At 36.7% G+C, this 18,911-nt stretch overlaps 1 protein-coding gene across 1 annotated transcript in view; it reads right to left on the bottom strand.

Moving 5' to 3' along the window:
- The window catches only part of SORCS2 (sortilin related VPS10 domain containing receptor 2), a 1,347,356-nt gene that overhangs the window by 256,359 nt on the left and 1,072,086 nt on the right, over positions 1-18,911 (bottom strand). Inside the window, exon 5 of the mRNA XM_044681767.1 lies at positions 17,736-17,809. Within this exon, the coding sequence (XP_044537702.1) occupies positions 17,736-17,809 (74 nt within the window). The remainder of the gene's footprint in view (positions 1-17,735; positions 17,810-18,911) is intronic.

Raw genomic sequence — 18,911 nt, 5'->3', positions numbered from 1 at the left:
GGAACCAATAGGTAGTATTGCTTCTAAGATGGAAGATAAGGGTTTAAAAAAATAAGGAGGAAGAAAATGAAATGTAGAGAACTTAAGGGACTTGTTCATTGCCCTATTCCTAATAAGTATATCAGGATTCTTTATGTAAAAGGCAGTATGTTTGCCACATACATATACCCTGTAGAGGATAGAGAGCCATTCTGGAAATCAAGATGACCAGGGTTTAAGTTCTTTCTGACATAGGTTGTGTGATTCTGAACAAATAATTTAACCTTTCAGGCTACTTTTTGACTGAAGAGAAGGAAGTCTGCATTGGTAGAAAGAGTTTCCTTACCCGGGAGTTCCCTTATAACAAGGAAATCACCTCTGTGTAGTTCCCTATCCCTTTTGTCTTTTATTCCATGACTGTTTCCCAATGTTTCTGATGACCTACCACTGAAACTTTCCCCCATCCACTTTTTTTTTTTAAATTTTTTTTAAACCCTTAACTTCTGTGTATTGGCTCCTTGGTGGAAGAGTGGTTAAGGGTGGGCAATGGGGGTCAAGGGACTTGCCCAGGGTCACACAGCTGGGAAGTATCTGAGGCCAGATTTGAACCTAGAATCTCCCATCTCTAAGCCTGACTCTCAATCCACTGAGCTACCCAGCTGCCCTCCCCCCCATCCACTTTTAACAAAGAGGAAGTAAAGCAAAACCAACCAGTATCCTGGCCTCTCATGCCCTCTGCAACATTTCTAGTCAGTAGGTCTACTACCTTTCTAATAAGGGAGAGGAGGGGTTTCTTTATTTGTTTGGTAGGACCAAGACTGATTTTTGTAATTAATTTGACATTGGCTGCTTTTAGTGTTGTTTTTATTTCCATTATTAATTTATTACATATATTGTTTTCTTGGTTCTGCTTATTTAATCCTTTATCGATTCATGTGAGGTTGTCAATTCTCTGAATTTCTCATTTGTCATTTTTATGGAACAATCATACGATTTTAGACTTACACTTTTCAATTTGTTCAGCTTTCTCTAATCATTGGGTTTTCCACTCTTTAAAAAATTTTTGCTATCAAAGTGCTGGTACAGATATTTTTGGTATTTATAGGATTTTTTTTTTTTATTAAACTCCTTTGGCATATATGCCAGTAGCAGACATTCTGGAACAAAGGGTAGTGATTAATTAACATAGTGACTTTTCTGGCATGATTCAAAATTGTTTTTCAGAATGGTTGGATCAGTTCTGGGTGTCGTATTTTATAGAAGGCTTTGACAACCTAAATTAGGGGGAGAGAGAGACTCAAAACTATACTGTAAGATGATTGGTGAGAGGAATCGTGTATCTTTTCTGGACAAGATATGACCACAGGGACCACCTGTGTTCACAGGTAACTAGAATGATGAAGAGGCTAAAAATTATCATATGAAATTGAAAAAAAATTAGGTAGAGAAGAGAAACTCTAGGGAGCTGTAATCACTATTAACAAATATTTGAAAGGTTATAATGTATAAGAATGCATGAATTTTTGTTGCTTAGTACCAGAGAGTGAAACTATAATCACTGGAGGTGGTTGACGGTACCTCCAGCAAGGCTAATTTTGGCTCAGAGAAAGAAAAAGGACTCCCTTAGCAAATGGACAGACCAATAGTAGCATGACCTGCCTTATAAGACATGAGCTCCCCAAATATTGGGAATGTTAAAGCAAAGGTTCAATTGCCATTTATTGGTGTATTGTAGAAAGTGTGCTTTGGACTAGGGTTGGATAAGATTACTTCCAAGATCCTTTTTGGTTCCAAGTGTTTACATTTCTATCATCCATAAATTATGAACTCACTAATGATAGAAACCAGATCTACAACATCTACGATCCCCATAGAACACAGCCCGAAGCTGCACAAGTTGATGACTTTCAATATGAATGAATGAATGCATGGCTACTGAGAAGCTGAGACTTGGTTGCCGTGATATTCTGGACAGACTCAAATTTTATCACTCAACAATGGCTGGGGAAAGGAAGGAAGGAAATTCATCCACCAGTTAGCAAAAAGAGTTGCAAAGACATTCGCAAACCCCAGGGGTGTTAATGAGACAGTGCATGTGAACATGTCCACAATGACTCACATAACTCTCCAATGGGGTTGGCTTGGAGGTGAAAACCCTATATTACTTGAGCTGACATTTTCATCTGCCTGTAATAATATCATCATAATGATAATAATCCTGCCTTGGATTTATACAGTGCCTTTCCTCCAACGAGCACAGAAGCAGAAAATGACAGAGGGAGCATTGATGTTTAGTGCCAGGGGTTCTTATAGCAAGACCTATATGTATCCTGGGATCAATCTTTTAGAATTTTTGCATACTAATAACGGTAGGAATAGTCATAGTAATAACTCCCATTCATTTCACAGCTGAAGTTCAAACAGTATTTTAAAAACATTGTCATATTTGGTTTTTTTGTTTTTATTTTTTATCTTAATAACAAATTTCCACATAAGTATTCTGAATGTATTTGATCCATATGTTATATTAGGTTCTTCAGATAACCTTACAAGATATAATCCCTTGAAAATATTATTATCCTCATTTTGCAAATAAGGAAACTGAGACTTAGGGGAATAAAATAGTTTGCTTGCCATTTATCATATCTGTAAATCGACATTTACCATATTGATCTAAATAAAGCCACAGCCCCAAACCTGATACAGGCTGAAACTTTAAAATGAAAATGATGTGATTACAACATGCACATACAAATGTAAACAAATATACATTTTAGATTTTATTCAAGATAGATTTGAGAAAAAATATGGCCTATATTTGGAATATCAAGAGAAAATAAAGAAGGTTCTTAGCACATTATGTAGAACCACTGTGGCATATTTACGAGGACAAGAGACACTGGATCAGGATGAATGGATATGTGCAATCACATATAAGTAATAGCTACTCTGAGCCTCAGATGTATATTTACTTCTAAGATTGCAAATTGTCATCTGCATGGATGGAGCAGATTGGCAACCAACAAAAACATAGGTCTGATGTATTAATAAAGGGGATTAAGACATAAAAGGTGCGAAGCATTCTACTTTGTATGCAATGAATGTTTGCTGACCAGTTGACTGCTGGTCACTGAAGAAGCTGCAAATTTGACTTAATTATGGTTCTCACCTTTATATAGCTTTAAATCAGATATGGAGAATAAAATATATTCACATAATTATCATACAAATTGATAAACACAGAAAGTGTGATGTAAGATCTGAATGGGGGCAAGCAAGGAAGATTTTCTTGAGACACTTGAAGTGAACCATGAAAACTAGGTAGAATTTGGACTAGCAAAGCACAGGGTAGAAAAAAGTCATCTATGTCCCTCTGGGGTGACTATAAACATAAAAAAAAATAAAACCCACTGATTAAATTTGAATGTAATCTACTTTGGTTAGAGTAAGAGAAGAAAGAACCTAGAATTTTCTCCTATCAGGGAAGGTTGATATTTAGTGCCAGGGATTCTTAATAGCAAAAACCTATATGCATTTTGGAATCAATCTTTTAGAATTTTGCATAATAATAATGGTAGGATTAATATGTTAATAATTTCTACTTTTTTTAGCTTTTGAAGTTCAAAAAGTATTCTAACAACATTGTCATACTTCAAACAACCTTACAAGATGTAATACCTTGCATATATTATTATCCTTATTAATTTATGACTTTGAGCAAGTCACTAACTTCTTTGACTCTATTTCCATATGTGTAAAAATGAGATTTTGATTCTTGCATATGGAATCTCAAAGTGAAATTTACAATATTGTAGAAATTCAAGTAATCATAAAACAAGAATTACAGTCAAATGGGCAAAAAAATAATTCTAACAAGAGAATTGGGTAAAATCCTAGCTCTAAGACTTACTGGTTTTGTAATCATGGGTAAATCACTTTCTCTCTCTGACTCTCAATTTATTTTCTACAAAATGAAGATTATAATACTCCTTTGATCTAAAATATGTAAGATCTAAAGACATGCATATCAACTTTGGCTGGGGATAGCAGGCTTCATAGAGAAACTAAAGAGGATTTTTTTTTTAAACCCTTACCTTCCTTCTTGGAGTCAATACTGTGTATTGGCTCCAAGGCAGAAGAGTGGTAAGGGTAGGCAATGGGGGTCAAGTGACTTGCCCAGGGTCACACAGCTGGGAAATGGTCTGAGGCTAGATTTGAACCTAGGACCTCCCATCTCTAGGCCTGGCTCTCAATCCACTGAGCTACCCAGCTCTACCCTAAAGAGGATTTTGACAAAGGAATTGCATAAGATGAGTCTGAAAGATAAGTTGAAGGCCAGGCAGATGACATTGGACTTTATATAGTGGGCAGTGGGGAATCCTAGGAGTTGAAAGATCAGAGATCTCATTCAGATGGAGTGCCTGGATGAATGGTAACAGGACCAGGGATACCTTCAGATGTCAATGTCAGTGTCTTTTCTACAACAACATCATCCTACCCTTATGTAAAACAAGGCAGCATCTTCTGATACATCAAACTAAAATGGAAAGGCTGCCTTTCCCTCAGGAAATTTGTTCCAGATCATTCTTAAAGCACAATACCTCTACTAAGTTGGCTCCCTGTATCTCAGTTTTCCAAGAGCTGCTCTCCCAAGAATTTTGCTGCAGCAATAGCTCTGGCTTATTTCAACAACATCAACAAACCAGTGCGAGCAAGAATTAGCAAGCAATAGCTCCACGAAAATTTCATCTTACAGAGAAAAAATGATACACAGTGGGAGGAGGGTCACAAATCCCCTGCAGTTAATTTACATTTCAAAATATGGAAGAGAAACATCAATCATTTTGACCTGTAAGCAAACAACTCCAAATTTCAAGGTGAAATTTTTCTTGGGAAATTCCAAGCAGGACATCTGTAAATCTAGCCTCCAGTAATTTAGACTTCACTCTGAGATATTTCCCCCTTTCCCAAAATCTCTGATGAATGGTTCAATGCACAGGAGTTTGGAAGAGCATATCACTTTCTTTAAAAAAAAAAATTAGCACCAAGTCAGGGAGACTGGACTTTAGATCAGAAAAGTGTAGAATAATAGAAACGGTCTTTCTTAACCAGAACCAGAAGAGAACAAAAAGAAGAATAGGCTAATGCTGAAGGAAACTCTAGAACCCCCCCCCCCAAAAAAAAAAAGGAAGTGGGGATGGTAAAATCCTTATAATCCAGAACATGGTCTTTTAGAGCTGACAGGAACCTTTAAGCTCAGCTTCTTTCACAGCCTCATGGAGATGAGAAGATTTGGGCCAAAGGAAAGAAAACGACTTATCCAGGATCACATGATTATTAGACTAAATGGGACACATAAGATAAAGAATAACAGTTTAATAGGTAATTAAGGGAAAAGTAAATTAAAATAAATGTGCTACAATCTTAGAAGGTTTAATTTGCAAAGCTTTAATTTTCAGCCTAACATTGCCTCATAATGTTTTCCATCAACCTCTCCAAGCATCCATTTCTTAAGGAGTAAAAGAGGGATAACATTTTTGCATTCTTTACCTTGCAAAGTTATGAAAGAAAAAAAATTGCAAAAACGTGAAGTGTTAAAGAAATGTGAGTTATTATTAATAATCCCAAGCTTATAAACAAACTGAAGAAAAAACACTCTAGGATGATGAGGACAAGAGTTTTATCACAGTAAAAGCTCACTGTAACTAGAGTGGGTTAAGGATTATGAAGCGTTTTCCTCAAAACAACTCTATAAAGTAGAATATGCAAAAAAAGTATCTTTTACTGAACAGGAAACTGAGATACAGTGAACCTGTGACCTCTTTCCCATTGCCCATCTACTGAGCTAAGAATAGGGATTCAAGCCTTTGTCTCCTAACTGGTAGCCTAATATTATTTCCCCATCACTGTACAGAAAACCACTTGAATGGTAATTAGCATTTCTATAGCTTCTAGACCCAAGTCAATTTTAAACAAGGTGAAACTGCTTATCATTCCTTAGTAGAGAAGACCCTCAGGCAGAGGGAAAGCACATGGTAACTAAAGTTATTGAGGTTAAAGCTAAGCTCTAAATTAGCCCCTACCCTCCAAAGAGTTAGACATGGGGGAATCTTTTGGCAAAGGTGATCTCATCATCTATAGCTCAAATCCTAGTTGAGGAATCAATTAGGGGTCTTTTTGTGCCTAGGTTTTGTGTAGAGAAGTATAGTACAATAGAAACAAAACTTGCTGATTAGTTAATCTCAACCTAGGTTCTAGAAGCAATGACTTTTGGGGAAAAAGGTGTTAATTCTTTGGAGTCAGAAGCCCAGGTTTGAGATCCCAGATAGATTGACTATGAGCTTTTTGACTATAGGAAAATGATGAACCAACCAAAGTATTATTTCAGCCTGGTAGATGAATGGAGTTAAGTCTGCTTGCACTAGCTGTGCCTTTATTACTTTGTTAGAGAAATGCGGTGACTTGCACTAACTAGGAGACAGAGCATTTTGAAAATTGATTTGAGAGGAGACTAGTATACGGTTAAGAATTTCCAATAAGACCACATCTAATGTTCGTAACTGTCTGCTTGTTTATGGATTTTTGTATTTTAATGTGACATAGTGATCTACAAAGAAACTTAGTCATCCTATTAAGGTTATTGTTTACCACTGGGGTGTCAATAAAAACAAGTATTTTCAGAAAAAAAAAACAAACCTTAGAACCTCCATTTCTTCACTATAAAATGAGGATAATTATATGCCCCCCTTTATCAAAAGAGTGTTCTGTAAAAAGTGCCTATCAATGAGGATGGGGGCCCTCAGCAAGGGACCTTTTAATGCTGGTGTCTTTTTTAGGGGTGAGAAGGATCTGGGGGTGTAGGATGATTCGCAGATGGTCAGGATTAATATCCAGAAAGTCCTCAGACTAGTCTGGATAGACTCTCCTCTAAGAAGAATGCTCTAAAGTCCCTTTATCTTTAGCAGCAAACAAAGGTGTCTCAGGATGAGGCAGTTCCCTCTTACCCACAATGCAATCACTTAGTGTTAAGCTTATCAAAACTTTAATGAGTCTGAGCTTTGGACAGAAAATTGATTTTCAGTAATTTGCAGTGTCAGTTCAAGGACAAAGTTCTCCTTGGAAATACATTCAAAATGGTATTATTTATTGCTTACAACACTGAGGACATATCAAAACTACCACTACTGTCATTTTGGACCAGGGGAGATTTTCTATTCCTTAACACTATATTGCCAGGGCAGTCTAGTCTGATTAGCTTTAAAGGATAATGGCTGCTGGCAATTTGAGATACTTGGGAAAAAATAATTTGATTTACTCAAGATAATAATATGTTTGAGTTATCACCAATTTCCTGATCAGCATCTGGGAGCAGGTTTCTTTCTTTTTTTTTTTTTTTCCTGGCTAGACAGCTATCCCATAAGCCATTCTCCTCTGATAGAAAAAATTGCAATGTCCACTGCACCAGTCTGTTGCTTTTGGGCGAATCCACCATAGCATAACACAGAGAATTCAGTGACACCAACTCTATGAAAAAATATCTGTTTTCCTTCATCCCTCCCACCCAAAGCATAACCTCTCTGCCTCCCTTACCAACCCCTCCCCCCGATTCACTTGGCACTTGGACATCTCAAATCTCAGGACAGTTGACATTAATGACTGGGCCCTGTGATTGATGACCCACATGGGCTTTCAAGTGAGGCAGAGAGGCGCTCCAGTGTTCCTTGACACTGGCTTCCCATCCACAACGATAAAGCCGTCATTTTTCCATCGAAACAAAGACACATATGGCAGAGGGTGGGGTGGGGGGGGGTTATCAAGGAGAAAGGAAGAATACAAATATTCTTCCAGAGTCAGAGAAAGCCATTCTTCTAGGCTTTGAAGGCAATAGGTAAAGAAACTATTTTCTTGTTATGATTAGTATGGAAATCTATGTGGGATGGAGGAAGGAAGAAACAGAGCTCTTATACTATGAAATATTTTCCCTGGGAGAAATAGGATTTGGGGGCTGCCCAGTGAGCCCAGGAAATGTTTTATAATAGGAGTGATTTGAAAGAATGTGTGCATATACACCAAGACACAGACCTAGCAGGGGATATCCAGCCCATAGCCATTCCCAAAAATTGGTTATATATAAAGTCTGCATATATGTATGCTTATGTATATGAATGGAGAGATGCGAGGGAAGGAGAGAAGAGAGGCGAAAGAGATAGGCAGTGACAGGGAAACAGAAAGATAACAATAGTTCACACTTTTATGCTGCATTATGTGCTAGAAGGCACCTATTTCATAAGAAACCTGGAAGGTAAGAAGTGTGAGTATTATTTTCCTTATCTTGCAGAGCGAGAGAAATAGACACAGAAACATAAAAATACGGAGAAAGAGATAGAAAGAGGGATAGAAGGAAGGCAAAGGAGGAAGAAGGTGAGGAAGAGAGAAAGAGAAATAAAGAGGGAGCAAGGAGGAAATAATGGGATTGTTTTGTTTGGTTTTGTTTTTTTCCCCCCTGTAGAAAGATTTTTTTGGGGTTGATTCCTTTATTGGTATTTTTCCATTTGGGGAGGAATCCAGCACTAAAATATGGAGCTGCTCCTTCATCCCAGAGATGGTCCTTCAGAAGGGTGAGGGGCTTACAAAATACTTATTGACTTGATTTGATTAATAATATCTAAATGAAAGCTCCAACCACAATAAAGTCCCCACAGGGAACACCAACCCCAGAAGTGCCTCTTTTTTTTTTTTTTTTTTGCCTGGGGCCTAGATGAATGTTTGAAAGTTCCAGACAGGCTGACATGGGAACTCTAATGAATTGTCTCCATCTCCTGTCTCCCTCCCGCAGTCTGCACTAAGAAGACAGCCAAAGGGAGAATGATAAACCCGAGAAAAACAAGGATTCTTCATTCTGTGTATGTGTGTGTGTGTGTGTGTGTGTGTGTGTGTGTGTGTGTGTGTATGTGTGCACATGTGTGTATAGGCAGCTCTAAAAATATATATATGTATATATATTTTTTTCTTATTTTGTTCTTAAACATCAAGTTAAGAAGACTTGACTAGGCTTTAGAATCACACTGAAGTCAGTAAAAGAACTCCTGATAGTTCAAATAGACTTTTATTTTCCAGTTAGGAATAGTAAGGGTTGCTTCCCTGCTATTCTCCCCCTTACCCTGCAAAGAGAATTCTGAGGTTCTCAGTGATGCAAGCTCAGTGTGATACCCTGATAGTACAGAGAGAGCAAAGCTAGAGGCAATAGATGGGCCCAGAATTAGCCTCTCAAAGCTAAAAGTGTTCTCAGAAGCCATGTGTAGTACAATTCCTACCATAAACACAAATCTCCTCTATTATTCCATTGTTGGACAGCTCCAGGAATGAGAAAGGTCTCCATTTCATGGAGATAAAAATCTACTTTTTTTTTTTTTTTTTTACAACTTCTAACTCTTATTCCCATTTCTACTTTTCAGAGCCAAGAACAAGTTTATTCCACCTTGTGAATGACAGCACTTAAATAAGGTACTCTTAACCTTCCTCTGTATTATGGCTCTGTTTGTCAGTCTGGTGAAGCCTAGGGACCCAACTTTGGAATAATGTTTTTAAATGCATAATGTAAAATACATAGGATTACAAGGAAATCAATTATATTTAAACCTAGTTATTGAGATTTATTTAAAAAGATTCATGGACTCCATATTAGGAAACTTTGCTTTAGATCTTCAGATAATTGAAGAGAAGTCACACTCCCACTAAATCTTCTCTTCCTAGTAAAAGAAGGACTATAATAAGCCTTTGTTAGGTGCCTACTATATGCCAGTCATTGTGCCAAGCACTTTATAAATATTATCTCATTTGATCCTTGAAACAATTACAAGAGGTAGGTGCTATAATTTCTTTATTTTATAGTTGAAGAAACAAAGGCAAACAAAGGTGAAATGATTTGCCAGGGGTCATAGTTTGTAAATTTCTGAGGCAGAATTTGAAGATTAATGAATAAGATGATCAAAATAATTAATAAGAGAAATAGAAGCCAAAATAGCCTAGGAGTTTAAACTAATACTCAGTAAATTGGCAACAATGAGGAAGGACAGAAAGAGCATATAAGGGTGAGGTTTGAATAAATCACCTCCACCCACAAAAGAGATAATTAACAAGATGATATGCTCTGATACCTTAATCAAGTGAGAAAATATCTATGGAATCAGTCAAAGGAAGGGCATTGAACTAAATCCAATCAACCTAGTTAATCAAAGTGAGAAGGGAAAGAATGTTTCCAGACATTTGGATGAGACAGAATGTCATGAAACAGAAAGTGTGTTGGATTTGTTGAAGAGCCTCAGTCATGCTCTCTTGTTATTTCTCCTTCGTTTCTGAAGAGGACAGATGACATCACAGAGTGATGACTTGGCTTGTGTATGAATTAGACTTAAGTGATGCAGAATTGCATAAAGTCATCAATCTCACTCTCTCTTCCAGAGTCATCAAAGTCCAGTGGGTGGCTTGACAAAAGTCAGGATGAGTGGAGATAGCCTGGGATGCAGAGGATAACATTGGCACCTTAGAAGTCTGATCAAACTCTAAACACTCCACAACACCTGCTCGAGCCACCTCTGTGGCCACTGGAACAAATTATTCTCATCCATCCATTCAGTTAGGAGAATTCTTCACGTGCTTGGGACAGACATCCCTCTAACTCTTCCATGGGTTTGAGGCTTATCAGTTACCCTCAACCTGGTTTAGCCCATCTGCCAACATGGTTAACCAGGATGTGGCTCCTAAGCATGCTGTAGCTTCTTGGATCATGGTTTTGAGGCCCTTTAAGGCTTTTACAAAAGAGAAATCTAGTTCGGTTTTTAGTACTCAAATGGAAAACCAGCATTTCCAAACCAAGAGAAGGAATTTCTTGGCGGGGAAGGAGGAGAAAGGAGCCTATGTCTCCTCCATCCCCTATTACTAACCAGAGGTACCAAGCAGTACCTAAGATTTGAACTTTCCATTTTTATCCTAGCAATGTCCCTGGAATATGTAACAAATGTCAGTGTTTCCATCAGATAAAAAGGACAAAGTTGTCCTAGTGAGGAAATAAAACTTTAGGATGCTACAAATTGCCCAGCAGACAACTACACCATGTCTATGATGAGCTTTTTGAAGGTCCCACAAAAGGAGAAACAGGACTTCCACTGAAGTACTTTCAGGTACTTTGAGATCTTTTATCACAGTCTAGTCTCTGTTTTCCTTGGACTTTAAAGAGTGTATGTCCCATACTTTGGGAAAAATGTTTTATAGCAATTTTTTTCTTTACCATTTTATTTTTTTTTTACCACTTTTTTTTGTTTTAACTTTACCACTTTAGCTAATATATGTTTAAAGCCAGGGTGCTTAATTGGTACCAATGGATAATCACTGGGGTTAAGGATATTGGTGTAGGCTTATAACTTACATTCTTAGATAACCATCCCTCAGCCACTCTGGATCCACTAAATAATTGAGGTGAAAAGCAATCAGCTTGTCTTTGGGGTCTTTTCATTGTTAAATAGAGTTTAGAAGAGTCGATCCACATCATGTGAAAAGACTTCCATGAGTAGATGAAAGAGCATGTGAGCAGAGCCAAGAAAACAATATACTGTATGACTACAAAGATTCTACTAGAAAGGACAATCATCAAACAAGCAAAACTGAATGTTGTGAAATTATAAAGAATGAGTTTTAGACACTTCCTAGCTATGTAATCCTGGACAAGTCATTTCATTGCCTAGTCCATACCATTCTTCTGCCTTGGAACCAATACTTATTATTGATTCCAAGATAGAAGGAAAGGGCTTTTAAAAAAGAAAAAATGGTGAAGGGGGCAGCTAGGTGACTCAGTGGACTGCGAGCCAGGCCTAGAGATGAGAGGTCCCCGGTTCAAATCTGACCTCAGACACTTCCTAGCTGTGTGACCTTGGGCAAGTTGCTAAACTCCAAGGGCTAGCCCTTACCACTCTTCTGTTTTTGAACCAACACTTAGCATTGATTCCAAGATGGAAGGGTAATGGTTTGAAAAAATCCAAAAGAACAAATCTGATCCATAAGAATAAATGAGAAATCACTTCCTCCAACTCCTTTGTTAAGGTCTATTGTTATGGAACTTTATTGTAAATATTCTCAGAATTTTTTTCCAATATGTTGATCACTATTGCTGATTTTTAAAAATAACTCTTTTTCCTCTATGCTTCTCTGGGAGAGGCTCAGAAAGAGAAAAAGAAGGATATGAACAGAAATCTAAGCAATACAAAAATAAACCATAACAATAAAATCTTTGTCTTTTTTTAAAACGCCATCTTCTCTATGTTAGTGATTTCTGGGTCCTACAGTAGCTCCTTGCCCATCATTTAATTTAAAATCCTAGTTGCCTCATGGGTACTTGGAGTTCTACTCATTTACCTTCTTTCTTGTGAAGAATACCTTCTAGAATGTCCCTATTAAGCAGACATCTAGCTTTTACTTTAAAGCCTCCTATGTGGAACACTTTATCTTTAGAAGATTTTATTTGGAAATGAATACAATTTAAAACCCAAAATCAACAATTAAAAAATGTTTAAAATTAAATAGTTAGTCAAACAAGTTTAGTCATGTATACTAATGTCTAATGTAATTTCTAATGAAACATTTTTTTTAATTAAAAAAAAGATTAAAACAACATAGTGGCCACAGATGAACAGAACACTTCAGATGTGTTTTGATCCAGGCAGAGGCCAGAAATTCCATCATTTATCATATCCTTCATTCTGGAGACTATTTTTCTATTTTTTCTTTTTATTGGAAAAGCTTTAGATTCACTCTCTTTACTAACCTTGGTCATCCAAGCCTAACATTTGACTCTGAACATGTGAAATGTACATGAAGAATGTGAGATCTGCTCACAGCTTCCTCCAAAACAAAAGCCCTAAAGCCTTTGCTCATACAGTTTCATATTAAATTTCTCACCCTTATCTCTGGGACTTTTGAAATTTTCAGATTTTTTCCTAATCCCTTGGGAATATCTAGGTCAGAGATCATCGGGCTCCTGACCCTTGTTGTAAAACCTGATGGCCATGTTGCTCATGCCTAGGGGGTGACAGCATAATGTAGTTAAAAAGGATGTCTTCACTTTTTCTGCTAGATCTCTACCTTTCGTATACAGACCTCAGCCAAAACCAAAGCAATATTTGCTCCTTGGACAAAAAAATTCTATTTTCCTTAAAAACCATAAAAGCTTAAAGTCAATAAGCACTAAAAGCAAAAGGATGGTGAAAAATGTGGAAAAAAGAAAAGTTTATTGATGATGATGATGATGATATGAAGTATTTCTAGCAGGTGTAACTATAGAGGGCACTGTAATGCAATCAACAAACAGCAAGCATTTGTTTAGTACTTACTGTATATGAGGTTCTGTGCTAATCATTGGCAAGGTTAATGAAAAGCAAAAATAGCTTCTATTCTCAAGGAGTTTACATTCTATAGAGTCAAAATAGAGTGGAAGACTCTAAAAACTTGGGTGAACAGGAGAGGGACTACTAGGAAAGCCCTCCTGAAAAGGGGTTTGAGCTAAGTCTTTAAGAAAGACAGCGATTCCAAGAGAAGATACGGACGGAAGCATTCTAAGTGCATAGGTGTTTGAAACTTGATGCAAGACTTCAAACTCTCTCTGCTAAAGAACAATCCTCCGTGCCTTGAGCATTCGGGTAAATTTGGCCAGTCTTTGGATCAAATATAGTTAATTGCCAAGAACATATTAGAAGGCTCTCCCGCTTGAAAGAATATTCAGACTATGTGATCTTTAGGCACAACATTTGGGAGCCCAGAGTCATATCTACACTTTATTGGATTTATAATATAGCTGAATTTCCATTTCCGTAAAACAACTCAATTCTTATATAATTAAAGTTGTTGGTGGATTAAATGTTATTATATAAAATGTTATGTTTTACAAGTGTTTCTTTACGAGCAGCTTATTGTTATACCCATTAAAAAGATGAGAAAACTGAGCCTTAGAATTTCAGTGTCTTCCCCAGAATCACAGATAGTCAGTGACAAAGTTGAAACTCATACCCTCAATTCTGTTGATTTGAAATCACATTCTACTAAGTTTTATATGTTATGATTTGGTCCCAAGTCATATAAATGACAAAATTTTCACCCAAGCCATTCCCAGATTCATATAAATTTCCATGTAAAAAACATAAGATGCTTCAGTAGTGGCTAAATGGTTGACTTCAGTCAGAGTCAGAAGACTTGAGTTGTTTGGCAAATGTCACATGCTTGCTGAATAATCATGAAGCAAGCCTTTTTCAACTCTAAGATGATAAGTTACAGGGTAATGGATATACTGAATTAGTGGAGGGTCTTTCCATACCAGGAATCCTCTTTACTGTTGAAATCTTTTCTTGTCACTAAAAATCAAATCACGTAGACATATTTTAATTCAGTGTGATATAGTAAAGAGGAGATTATATTTAACTGAAAACGCTCTTGCTTCTGATAGAGACTCTGATTTTGTATAACATTAGGGAAATTCTATATTCTCTTTAAGCTTCAGTTTCCTCATTTACAAAAGGGGACAGCTAGATTAAATGATTGCCAGTCCCTTTAAAGGCTTATTCTATAAATTTGATTGTTTTTTTTTACTTTATGCAAAAAATAAGAAAATAATGTATAGATTGTGTATCAGGCAGAGAATAGTAGATATCTCTTGATAATTCCTTACTTCACTGATAATAGTTCCCAAAGGATTAAGTGTTTTGGAAAGCAGTGTAATAGAATCAAAAATGTTCAAAAATGCTCTCCTCTAAGTTTTCCCAAATTCAGTTTGTGTTCAACTTAGCACTAACTCCCTGGGGAAAGCCATATTGTTATCCTAACTGATGCACCTAGTAAAGAACTGAGAGATCTGTTTTTATCTTTAACAGGAACAATTTGTTCAGCAAGAATTCACAATTTCAGTCCCTCTTCTCTTTCCTGAATGCCTCTCATTAGATTATGTGCAGGTTAGCATTTCATTCCTTCACCTGGTAGTTTAGATTCTGAGAAAAAAAAATTAATATTATTTATTATGGGTATTCTTCAGATCTTGGGGATACAAAGACCAAAATTGGAAAATATGCCCTCAAGAAGGTTACATTTTAATTATTCCTGATTTAATGCAGATTTTACCTGGGGAGATGAGAATTTTAAATTGTCAGATAAGGATTACATATTTAAAGCTATAGGAGTCTTTAGAACTCAAAATCGTCTAATCCAAGTCTCCCATTTTGCTTTTAAGGCAACTAAGATGTAGAGAGGACAAGGGATTTTACTGGTATCATTCAGTTGGTAGGGGTCAGTGATGGAATTTGAAACCAATGTACTGAAGTCCAAAAAAGCTAAGTAATTTCTTTGATGAATTGCCAGATCTAACCTGTTGGAAGACCTTGAAAAAGGATTGACCCCATTCCATTCTTGGAACATTGTATTGTAGTGTTTAGTTACAGAATCAAAGAATATTCATGATGGAAGCAGTCTTAGAAATAAACTATTTCAGTTCTTTTATTTTGGAGAGGAAGACACAGGTCCAAAGAGAGTGTGACTTTCCCAAAATTGCTCAGGAAATAGAAGTGAAAGGGGAGGCCAATGAGATTGTTCTTTTCATAATACTATATCCCTTTTTTTAGTTTAATTAATTAATTGATTAAGAATATTTTTCTGTGGTTCCATGATTTTATGTTCTTTCCCTCCTCTCCTCCCACTTCCCTCCCATAGCCAACGAGCAATTCCACTGGGTTTTACATGGACCATTGATCAAGATCTATTTCTAAGTTATTGATATTTGCACTAGGGTGATCATTTAGAGTCGGCATCCCCAATCATATCCCCATCGACCCATGTGATCAAGCAGTTGTTTTTCTTCTGTGTTTCTACTCTCACAGTTCTTTCTCTGGCATGACACTACATCACTTCTTGTTGGCACCTTAGTATGGACATTGCTTTAGACTTTCTTTGACAGTAATCATATAAAGGTCCCTGGGAACACAGTAGGAACATACTAAAGTGATGTTAATCACAGCATCAAGAATCATAAAAAAGCATTTATATAGCACTTTAAAGTCTGTAAAGTATAATTTTTCTCAGCAGATCCTCATAATAATTGTGGTAGGTAGGTGCTATTAATACCTCCTATTCTTAGAGGACCAAAATGTGATGGATGGAGATTAACTTGCCCAAAATCAGACAGTAAGTGTCTGATGACATATAGGAACTCAAGTTTTCCTGACTCCCAGTTCAGTACTTGATCCTATCTCATTTTGAAAAGTAATGAGCTACAATGGTAAGATAATGGTCTGTGAATCAACAGATGTAGGTTTTTGTCCTGATTCTGCTAGTGATTTTCTGCATGACCATAGCCATGCCATCTCTCTTGGACTTTTCCTGTGAACTGAAGGAATTGGGCCAGAAGATGCTTATATTCCCTTCTAACTCTGCCATTCTGCGAGTATGAGAAATGAAGAAATGGAAATTTGAGATGTGCGGTCATGGTGTGACCCTCAGTTTCTATGCTTTGTTCTATAAAGGATTCTTCAAAATGTGCCATGTGAAAAAAGTTGCACAATTTAATCTAGCCAGACAGTAATGTTATCAATAGGAAGGTATATACACACTGGCAGAAGCTGAAATTCAGCAAGATCTCATCAGCATCAGGAAAGAAAGCCCTTAAGTACTTCTACCCCAAATCTATTTGACCTGCTTGTTGGAGCTTGAAATTCTACCATTCTGTTCTTCAGGCTTTGATTGTCGTTAAAATTCACATCCCTTAGAATTTTAAATTACATAGCTATTACCAATGGTTGACACTTATAATATTAATAAATGGAGAGAAGACTTTAATGAGGAAGAGGAAAGAGAGAGGAAGAGCAGCTAAGTCATAGAGGGGATAGAGTTCTAGGCTTGGAGTCAGGAAGACCTGAGTTCAAAACTAACCTCAGTTATTTAATAACTGTGTAATTCTGGGCAAGTTACTCAACCCTGTTTGCCTGAATTTCTTCACCTATAAAATAAACTAGAGAATGAAATGGCAAACCAGTCTAGTATCTTTGCCAAGAAAGCCCCTAATGGAGTTATAAAGAGTCTGGCATGACTGAAATAACTAAACAAAAGAAAAAGAAAGAGAAAGCAAAGAACGAGGAAAGAGGACAATGGGAAGGCACAGCAGCTGAACCATGAGGGTATCAAAGCAGTATTTTTTTTTTTTTTTGCCAGAACTTCTCATGAGGGTATCATTGTCTCTCCAACACTGATGATATCTTTAGATAGCATATATAAGGAAGAGAATCCAGACCTTTTATCTGGTGTTCTCCAAACATGTCCCTGTACTATAGTTATAGAATTGAATCTGATGACAGGAGAAAGAAGGCCAGAGGGTTCTTTCTGTAGGAGACAGTATAATTCTAGAACCTGCTATTCTTGGATGGGTTTTTCCATGTGCTTCTATTACTTTTCTCTTGTACTGTAATTGTACTGTGTCTACACAGAAGGCTTGTGAATTGAATCATCCAGCAAGATTCTGAGATCAGAATAACAAGTATTTGCAATGATGACTCTGTGTCTTAAGGTAGGTTGTGGTTATTACATTTACTGAACCTTTAAAAATATCTTATATTCTTTTGGGTGGCCCTGAATGAGACATCATGGGATCTTGAGATTTTCTCAGGACCCTTTGAAAGGAAATATCAATGATTTCATGTTTGAATTTCAGGTCTATAATAAATAATTCTTCTTACCAGAAAACATGGTCCTTAGTCACTCGTTCTTGAAGAAGGGTCCATTTCTTTCCCAAGTCAGTTGATAAGTAAACCTTGAAAAGGAGAAAAAAGAGGTTGGGGAGAGGGAAGAAAGAATTATAAAAGTTAATTGTACAAGTGATATAATCAAAATAGTGTTGAGTTATATTCTTTAGTATTTCCTATTTATCTTTAAGATTGAAAATATTAGACAGGCCTAGAGTGGGCATGACCTGAGTTCAAATCTGGATCCACATAATTCCTAGCTGTGTGACTCTGGGCTTGTCATTTAACTCCAATTTCCTAGCCCTTATTCCTCTTCTGCCTTAGAATCAATACTTATTATCAATTAAAAGATAGAAGTTAAGAATTTGTTGTTTGTTTTCTTAAAGATTGACTATATTCCCATCTAAATCCATTGGGAACACTTTCTCCGGGAGAGAACTCCCTGGAGGAAGATATCTTTTTATATCAGCTGTTGCTACAGTCCACAGTAAAACACCAATTAGCCAGAACACATGAATAAGTGAACCTTTTATTTCCATTGGAAATAGAGGAGAGATATTTTGAAATCTGATGTTTACAGAAAGAGACAAAATCTATTGATATCAGAAGTTCACTTAAAAGCAACTTCTGAGGCATAGCTTAGAGTCAAGCGCCCATATAACCTAATCTCACAAATCACAGAACATCTGAGTTAGAAGAAACTTTGGGATACAGAATGTCAAAGCTGGAAAAGATATCAGAACATAAAATGTTAAAGGTAGTATTACATAACCACAGAGTCTTAGAGTTGGAAGGAATTTCAGAGACATTTACCTAGCCAAGAATCTACTCCGACATACACGATAAATTTACAATTTGTCTGAAGATCTCAAGCAGGAAAAAAAGCCAAAGACTTTCAAAGGTAGCCAATTTCATTTTTGTATAGTTCTGTTTTGGGTAGTTTTATTCATCACGAAGTTTTTCATACTATAAATTTAATGATATAACAATGTGACTTCTACCTGGTACTACTAGTTCTGCTCTCTGTGGTCTTTGGGACTCAACAGAACAGGTATTATCTCTTCCCAACATGATTGAACTTCAAATACTTGATCAGAGGGAGCCAACTCATTACTTTCTCTTCACTCAAATCTTCAGGATACATATCCCTAGTTTCTTCAACTGATTGTC

The sequence above is a fragment of the Gracilinanus agilis genome, chromosome 6 (assembly GCF_016433145.1).
Source record: "Gracilinanus agilis isolate LMUSP501 chromosome 6, AgileGrace, whole genome shotgun sequence".
NCBI lineage: Eukaryota > Metazoa > Chordata > Mammalia > Didelphimorphia > Didelphidae > Gracilinanus > Gracilinanus agilis.
The sequence above is the reverse complement of the archived record's forward strand: the minus strand, read 5'-3'. Positions and strand labels throughout refer to the sequence as shown.